General features: G+C 36.5%; 1 protein-coding gene across 1 annotated transcript in view; it reads right to left on the bottom strand.

Moving 5' to 3' along the window:
• Nucleotides 1–6,370, bottom strand: part of LOC103147444 (protocadherin gamma-A10-like) — a 28,961-nt gene extending 22,591 nt beyond the window's left edge. The window contains exon 1 of the mRNA XM_007565790.2: nt 3,848–6,370. Coding sequence (XP_007565852.1) covers nt 3,848–6,010 — 2,163 coding nt within the window. The 5' untranslated portion in view covers nt 6,011–6,370. The remainder of the gene's footprint in view (nt 1–3,847) is intronic.
• Between the last annotated feature and the right edge of the window lie 3,306 nt (nt 6,371–9,676).

Here is a 9,676-nt window from a genome sequence, read left to right as displayed (position 1 = left end):
GAATACAAATTCTTTGATCTGTTCATAATCAAACGATCGAACGGCATGAACGACTCCACTTTCTGAATTTATTGAAATGTATTCAGAAATTGGGGACCCACCAATCTGTTTCTCTTCTAAAATGTAGGAAATCCTAGAATTTTGGTTTTCATCGAAATCTTTAGCACACAGAGTTAAAATGGAGACGCCAGGAGAATTATTTTCTTTAACTTCCGCACTGAACCTATTTTTCAAAAACACAGGGGCATTGTCATTGATATCCGAGAGCTGGAGATTAAACGATTTTTTGCTTGAAAAAATAGGAGATCCTTGATCTGAGCAAACAAGAGTTATGTTGTATCCTGAAACAGTTTCTCGATCTAACTCAGCATCAATTGTTAAGGCGTAATAATTTCTGACATTGGATTTTATTTTAAAAGGAACATTTCCTTCAATCCCGCATCTCATTTGTCCGTTGTCTCCTGAATCGACGTCTTTAACATTAACGATTCCAATTGTTTTACCAATAGGTGAGTTTTCTGAGACTGGACTGTTAAAAGACATAACCGTAATGACTGGTGCATTATCGTTAACATCGAGAACCTCAATTTCAACTTTGCTTGAATCTGTAAGTCCTCCCTGATCTTTTGCTTCGACTCTGAACTCAATTTTTTTGTCTTTCTCAAAATCAATTTCTTTTGTCACATATATTTTTCCTGTGGTTTCATCTATATCAAATAGATCAGCTTTCCCTGCTTTTGATTTTGAAAAATGATATGTTATTTGAGCATTCAAACCGCTGTCTATATCGCTTGCATTGACTGTGATAACATGAGTGCCTTTTGGGGCATTTTCGGTCACCGTGGCCTTATATATTGTTTGATTAAACACTGGTGCATTATCATTAACATCTAGAATTTTAATATCTATTAATACTGTACCAGATTTCTGGGGGTTTCCGCCATCCACAGCAAGCAATTTCAGAGAAAGGTGTGGATTTTCCTCTCTATCTAAAGATTTCTGAAGCACCATTTCGGCATATTTACTTCCATCTGGATTAACGTGCTGTTTCAAGACGAAATTATCGTTTGGAGTTAAAATGTAGTTCTGCAGGCCGTTCTGACCAACATCTTTATCATCCGCACTCTCTAAACCAAAACGGGAGCCGAGTGCTGCGGATTCGCTAATTTCAAATTCCAAGTGATTGGTCTGGAAGGTGGGAGCGTTGTCGTTCACGTCCAGCACTTCTATAGTTACAGGGTGTAGCTCCATTGGATTTTCCAATAAAATCTCAAACGTAAAGCTGCACGGTGTGGCATCTCCACAGAGCTGCTCTCGGTCGATTCTCTCATTCACGATTAAAGTCCCTTTGTCTGCTTTCAGCTCGGTGTACTGGATGTTTTCTCCGGTCACGATGCGGGCCCGACCCGAATGGAGCCTCGTCAGATCCAAACCGAGGTCCTGCGCTATGTTGCCAACAAGAGAACCAATTTTCAGCTCCTCTGGAATCGAATACCGGACCTGGGCATTTGCCGGATGAAGAAAGGACAGCAGCACAAGGCACACAAGCCTCAATCGCCATCTTACACCGTTTTCTTGTTGCAGGTCGTTGAACTCCATGTAAAAACTAGTCTTCGAGCAAACAAAGCGACAATATATAAAAAATGTTTTAGTTCAGTGACGGGAACATTTTCTTTGAAATTATTCCGTAGTTAAATATAAAGTCGTGTTGTGGATTGACGTCTATAGTCTGCTGATGTAAAATGCAATGACGAAGGAATAAAACAGCTCTGCCTTAATATGCTCCAAAAGTCTCCCGCATTCACCAGACAACAGCGTCACTTAGAGGAGAAAATAAAGAACTCCTAACTTGACCTCTTTTTGTCTCATTGCTTAGTGTTGGGTAAAAATGTCTAGCATAACTTAAAATGTCTAGCATAACTTTTAAAAGAACTCTTTTCCTGCTGTCTCAAAAACACTAAGTTATGCATTTATGCAACTAAATAAATGTATTAGAAACATGCAAGTAAAAGACAATATTCATTGTTTACTGATTATGGCCTGATCTGGGTAAAGCAACCTGAATTCAATAAACAAACATAAATCTACAGAATGAGTGTAATTACCCATATTTAAATTTGGAATATTTCATAACAATTCCAAGTATAAGATTTGAATTGTCATGTTATCTATGGTCTAATAAACTAACAAATCTTAAGTAAAATATATACTTTCAAAGAAAAACAAATAGAAAAATATGGAATGATGTGTAAACTGTGATGATTTTGATGCCTTTGATACACTGGAATATTAAATATCCATAGCTGAATATAATTAGCAAGCAAAAAGCAAGGTACATTAGCAGATATTGCATCCAAACTAAAGTAATAGCTTGAGCTAAAGTATCTCTATCGAAAAGACACCTTATTCCAGTGGAAGCAAAATCTTTTAACTCAAAAACCAGCAATTCAGAACCAAGGACAACAACACTGCAGTCTACCTGTCTGTCACTGACACTTTTCTCTTTATAAAAATCACCCTAATATGATGTAATGAAAAAAACATATTAAATTAAAAAACAATGCAGCACATTTATAGTTGAAATTCTTACCAGCTTTTAAATTAAGCTAAATAATGAGCATGGAAATTCAGATTATTTATTACATTAGAAATTAAATGTAATAAATAATTACATTTAATTATTTAAATGTAATAAATAATTAGCAAAGTAGTATTTGCTAAGACTAAGCAAATACTACTTAGTCTTAGTATTTGCTTGTATATTTATAATTGTTGTCAATTGAAGCATGATCAGAAAATAACAGAGACTTACTTTAAAAACCAATTTGAAAAACGTTATTTATTATTATTATTATTATTATTATTATTATTATTATTATTATTATTATTATTAATGGAAAAATAACAAGTTTGTCACCAGAAAACGAATAGGCAGTCTGCAGTAATACAGTGATATATTAAGTTTAGCTAAAATAAAAAAATAAAAAAATGTTTTTAGATCAAGTGTTTCTTAATTAATCTGAAGAGAACAACTAGAAAAGCAAGCTAACTTTTAAGTGCTAGAGCAGTTCAGGACCACGGAGAGCGAATTAGCTGCAGGCAATGGTCAGTCGCGTAGATCTCATTATATGCTAGTGAGCTACTGAGTTAAGAAAACAATAACTTCACAGAAATAATGAGCACACCAGTTATTGACATGTTTTATCTTCACATTGCACTCAAACAAACCCTTAATATGATTAACACTAATGTTCAATAAATTTGAACGTTATTGGAAAATTAATTAATTTATTCCTACTCAATTACAAAGTAAAACGCATTTAAAAAATGAGCTACACACACAGATGTTTCCATGCAGCCATCTAGTACCTGCTTAAAGTACATTAGCAAAAAGCACCGAGTCTCTGCACTGTTCTGCAGACACTCAATGTGTAAAAGCTGAAAACCGGATATTTTGCTGATGTCATTTTTTTTATAAGAATGAGACGTTGCAATTTGTTGAATAAACTGGTGTGGCGTTGGTAAGTATCCTTTCTAAAAAAAATGTTACAAATGTTTAAGACAAAGCAACAAATATATGAATGAAAACTTAGCTAACCTCTACTGAAGAGTCGGGTTCATCCAGGATGCTCTTCTCACTCTGTATCCGCTGCATCGTCCCAACAGAACTGGGATCCATTAGCAACACATTTTGACTACCAGCTCCTCCGAACTTACAGTCACTCTTTCTGGAGTCAGTCGTCCTGCACACCTCGTAATTGTACACGTGTGGCAGAGTTCCTGTTCCCATAGTGTCTGAGTAACGAGGTGGATAATATGGAATCACAGGGAGGCTGGAGTGATACAGGATGCGAGACTGTCTCCATCTGTAGATCTTCACTGATATAATAACCACTAAACACGTGATGAAGAGGAAGGAAACCACAGCCAGAGCCAACACTAAGTAAAAAGTCAGGTTGTCATTGTATTCCTTATCGTGTGGAAAGTCAGTGAACTCCGACAAGACTTCAGGGAAGCTGTCCGCCACCGCCACGTTAACAATGACTGTAGCTGAACGAGAGGGCTGCCCGTTGTCCTCCACTATGACAGTCAGTCTTTGTTTCACAGCATCTTTATCAGTCACCTGACGGATAGTTCTTATTTCTCCATTCTGTAAGCCCACTTCAAACAGCGCTCTGTCTGTGGCTTTCTGGAGTTTATAGGAGAGCCAGGCATTCTGTCCAGAGTCCACATCCACAGCCACCACTTTAGTCACCAGGTAGCCCACATCTGCTGAACGAGGCACCATTTCAGCCACCATGGAGCCACCAGTCTGGACTGGGTACAGAACCTGAGGAGGGTTATCATTCTGGTCCTGGACGCGTATTATAACTGTCGTGTTACTGCGGAGTGAAGGAGAACCTCCATCCTGTGCTTTTACACGTATTTTATATTCTTTGAGTTGTTCATAATCAAATGAACGCAACGACTGGATGTCTCCACTTTCTGTATTAACTGAGAAATACGTTGACGCTGGATTTCCATTAATTTCGCTGTCAATAAGATAATACGAAATACGTGCGTTCTGACCGAGGTCTGGGTCCTTTGCGTGGACCTGCAGCAATGAAACACCGGGAGGATTATTTTCCATAACCTGACTAATATAATTATCCTTGATAAATGCGGGAGCATTGTCATTAACATCAGTAACTTCTAGACCTAAAACCTTCGTGCTTGATAAAGCAGGAACGCCTTCATCAGTGGCAGTGAGAGTAATGTTGTATTTAGAGTGTCTCTCCCGGTCGAGGATTTGTTCTGTCGCCAGCGTATAATAGTTTCTTAGAGACGACTTAATTTTAAATGGCAGATTTTCTTCTATAGTTAAGTGCACCTGGCCGTTTCTCCCTGAATCCTTATCTTGGACACTAATCAAAGCCACCACTGTACCAAAGGGAGAATCTTCAGAAATCTTCCCTGAGTATGACGTCATTGTAATGACGGGGCTGTTGTCGTTTACATCTGCTACCTCAATCATTAACTTGCTGGCACCTGCTAACCCCCACGGATCTTTAGCTTGAAGATTTATTTCATAACTCGGATACATTTCGAAATCTAGCTCACCAGTTAGTTTAACCTCTCCACTGGTGGGATTAATCTCAAAAGGACACAAGGAATCATCTTTTTGGTGGGTGAAGGAATATGTGATGTTCCCATTGTAACCCTGATCCGCATCTCCCGCACTGACTTTCGCTATAATCACACCTGGTGAAACGTTTTCCAAAACAGATGCCTTATATGATGACTGCGTGAATATTGGCGCGTTGTCGTTTGCATCTAAGACGGCCACATGAATCTTTACGGTTCCTGATTTTTGCGGTTCTCCACCATCAACCGCTGTTAATATCAGCATATGCTCGCTTTGTTTTTCACGGTCCAGATTACTTTGAAGCATCATTTCAGGATATTTACTACCGTCGGCTCTGGTATGTTGCTTAAGAACAAAATGTTCATTTCCTTTTAACGAATATGCCTGCAGTGAGTTTGTTCCCACGTCGGGATCAACTGCGCTATCGAGCAGAAAAACCGTGCCAGCGGACGTCGATTCACTAATTTCTAAATTAATTTCATTTTTCGGGAAAACGGGAGCGTGATCATTCACGTCTTGTATCTCAATTGTAATTGCAAACAACTCGAGTGGATCTTCCAGAACAATTTCTAGAGTAAAGCTGCAGGGCGACTTTTTTGCGCAAAGGATTTCTCTGTCAATCCGTTCATTGACCACGATGTGTCCTTTGTTCTGGTTCAGCGAGACATATTGATGCTCATCATCTATTACAAGTCGAGCCCGACCGGAGACCAACCTTCTAATGTCCAATCCTAGGTCCTTCGCAACGTCTCCAATAAACATTCCTTTCCTCATTTCCTCTGGTATAGAATAGCGAATTTGCCCGCTGACCGCAGCATGAAGGCAGAAAAGCAAAATGGAGATTTTCCAAACGAGCATACGGCCTCTGTGTTTCAGATTACCCATTTCGTCTCAAGAAATATGAAAAATTCAGTGATCCATACGGTGATGAAAATGATGAAAAATATACCTTCTTTTTTTTGTTTTACAAAGTGTTCAGAATCAAGCAAAGCCACATCTCAGTCCAAATGGAGTGAGTAGAAATCCAATCCTTGTTTTCTGTCTGAGACGGGTGGAGACAGATTCATTAAACACACCAGCAGTGTGCTTAGGCAACAGCACCATCTAAAGTCATAGAACAGAACAACGTAATCTCTGTGTGTGCAAAACCCTTCCACTATTTCTGCTGTTCGGTTCATCCAGACTTCATACATCCCCTCTTTTCTAACCGTCCGTGTTACAGGACATCAATAAAACTGTTCAAAATGAAAAAAAAAGGGGGAAATCAATGACATAAAATATCTGAAAATGATATGCTCAGATATTCATGGACTATTTTTTAATTATCTGTGTTTGTAACACTCTTTAACAAACTTGTCACAATTAAAATTAGACAAATTTTAAATACACATAAAAATTACCAGACTGACCAGTACAATAAAAGACAGCAAGCACTAAACCTTCCCCTTAAATTGTAATAACAAATCACACAAAAAAGGAGAGTAACTGAAACAAACATTTAATGAGGGAAAAAAAATAAAAGACTGAAATGACTGATGGTACAAAGATAGTTAAATGGGAAGAGTCTAACATGTAAATAAAAGTAGGAACACATATAAATAAGGAGATTTATGCTCTTCCCCCACCCCCATGTACTCTCCTTGATGAGTGCAGTGACCTACATTTGAACAGTAGAATCAAACTCTACACTGCACTACACTCTTTCACATGCATAAGTCATTGTGCAATAATTTAATCAGCACAATTCTTCCCAGTCTCTGGAGGTATATTTTTTATTTAAGTTTTAAAAGGTCACACATTTGTCTTGAACCTTTGAATAGCTTTCTTGAAAATATCATGTTAAAAACACAATCACATATGTCCCATTGTGGTGCATAACTCAGGTATAGACTAGCTAATGGAAACTTCGATAATAAATATTCATATGTTGGTGCAAAGTCTGGGGAAAAAAAGCCCAACACTGCACACTGAAAACACAGCATTGCATTACCCTGTGTTATAAAACTAAGCTACCAGTTCAGGAGCTTTTTTTTGGTGCAGCTTTTAATGTTATCCATTCTGCTCGTGGAAAATACCATGACATTTTAAGAGTGCAGGTATTGGTGTTATGTGATAAAAGTTAATACAAATAAGGACAACAAGAAAGGAAGACATGCTTAATTTGTCTCTGATTTGTGAGCATTGTTTATGGTGATGTTGAGAATGCAATATAGAGGTGCTTGTCCATGTCTGTATGGCAATCTGTGTGCATGCGTGTGTGCGTGTGCGTGTGTGTGTGGGTTTGTGTGAGTGAGAGAGAAAGAGATACTTAAGAAAAAGGAAAATGGCCTTACCTACAGGGAATGTGACAGATATTTCATCCATGATGATCACCAAGAAAAGGAAAAAGAAAACAGAATGATTAGTTGCTATAAATACTGTAGAAAATCTTAAACTTGATTCCTGAAAAAAAAAAAATATATATTGGATTAAAAAAAATTAAGACTTTTTCTTTCTTTTTTTTCCAAAGGGAAAGTCCAAGACAAGTAAACACTGAAATGACATTAGTTCTGGACTGAGATAATAGTGGAAAAGATCTTAAAGAGTCAGACATTTTACTTCATTGTCATATATAGAAATACTAAAAGAGTCAATATTTTATTGCACTAAATAGTTTTCATCTAAGAAGTGTAGATACTTGTATGATTTTTATTATTCATTGAACTGGACAATGATTTTTAAATTATTATCAAAACTATTCTGGCTAAACTTGGCATGAAAAGAGAGCAAAACAAAACATTGCATCTATATTAAACTTAGGTCAAGTTTTCCTAATGCCAGTGAGATGAGAACAAGCATGTTCTCGTTTGTTTTTTTTTTATAAATGAGAACATGCTTGTTCAGATGTAGAACAAAATGCAGCTTGACTTTATTAAATGACAGATAAAAGTTGTAGTATGTGTACTGAGCCCTCATGCTCCCTCATACTGTCTAAGTAACATGACCACACAAACATGTTTGCATTTATGAATATAGTATTAACATATTAACAAGAATCGATCTGGTGTCAATAATGGGTTAATTTCTATACCCATTCACAAGTCAGTCTCAAATTTGTTAAAACACTTATGAAAACGGACAAAAAAGGAAGCAACTACAAAAAAACAACAAAAAAACAATAAAGCAACCAAAGATGCAACATTATTAGTGAGATAGATTTCTGAAAAACAAAATGACCCAAAGCATTAAAAAAATAAATAAAATGTGGGTGTAAGGACTGGTTTTTGTTAATAATAATAATAATAATAATAATAATAATAATAATAATACTAATAATAATAATATGTTGTTGTTGTTGTTGTGCTGTAACATACTATTTATCACCTTCTAGAGCAGCACTCCTGTGACCTAGATAGGAGTAAGTAAATGAAGCACAGCTTTTCCTCCTCCTCCCATGGCTAAAATTAGAAACATGAATGCGCCTGCAGCAATAGCAAATTCAGAAATCCATATAAATTTAAAATGAGAGTCTTTTCAAGACAAATATGACCTACTTCACCACAGTGCACCAGTCAGGAAAATGCAGGAATAGGCAAGCAAGTCCTCTTTATATGACAGAGAAATAAGACAACACAGATCTGTTGTTTTATAAAATGGGTAGCACAGGTTTGAGTGGACCTCACACTAATTTAGACTGCTGTTTGGTTGTTGATATGACCTGAAGGCTGTTTAATGTTTCATATTTAATTAATTAAAATTACTTTGCGATTTAGATATGAACAAAGATCTGAATTTAAAGATGTTACTAGTTTGTACTTTATGTTAATGAAATAAAAATAATGTAGGGAAGAATGAAATAAATATTATGAATAGTTTTATATCAAGTAAAAACATATTTTTATTAGAATTGATTTAGAAACAATTTTTTACATGTTTCAGTATAATTAATTGTCAGCTAATATTACATAACCTGATATAAGGTGAAAACAACGTGTTTATCTTTATTAATCTCTATTACATCGATTAAAAACATGACAAGTGAAAGTTTGGCAATGTTTTGTAAGAAGCACACTGGGAAAAAAATGGGAATAAAAGAAGTACAATACTCTATATAAGTTTATTTTTCTTTGCATGTGTATACACTTTATGCATTTTGTTCCATTCATAAAACTAATTTATGAAATTATGCAAAGTCTTTTGTGTCACACAAGAAGTCACATTATACTCTTTCAATCAAAATATCGATTGACATTATTTAACCTATAGCAGTGGTCCCCAACCTTTTTATTACCACGGACCGGGGGGAGGAAGGTGGGCCTTCTGTATGTTGGTGTTCCCGCTAAATCCTGAATATACCCAATTTGGGTTGTCTTGGCCTTTTTATCGCAGCCTGTGGGGTTTTCCCTGACTGGGAACGAGAATACAACCTACTCAATGTGACAGGTAGCCAATCAGAAAGCGTGGTGACGTCAGAGCAGAGGGAAACCCAAACAGCTCACATATCCCGCAACTGTGAGTCCGGTGGATATCGGAGATGATATGTGGAAATGTTTATTATTATATGTAAAGGTC

This window comes from Poecilia formosa, unplaced genomic scaffold, assembly GCF_000485575.1.
Source record: "Poecilia formosa unplaced genomic scaffold, Poecilia_formosa-5.1.2 Scaffold183, whole genome shotgun sequence".
Taxonomy (NCBI): domain Eukaryota; kingdom Metazoa; phylum Chordata; class Actinopteri; order Cyprinodontiformes; family Poeciliidae; genus Poecilia; species Poecilia formosa.
The sequence above is the reverse complement of the archived record's forward strand: the minus strand, read 5'-3'. Positions and strand labels throughout refer to the sequence as shown.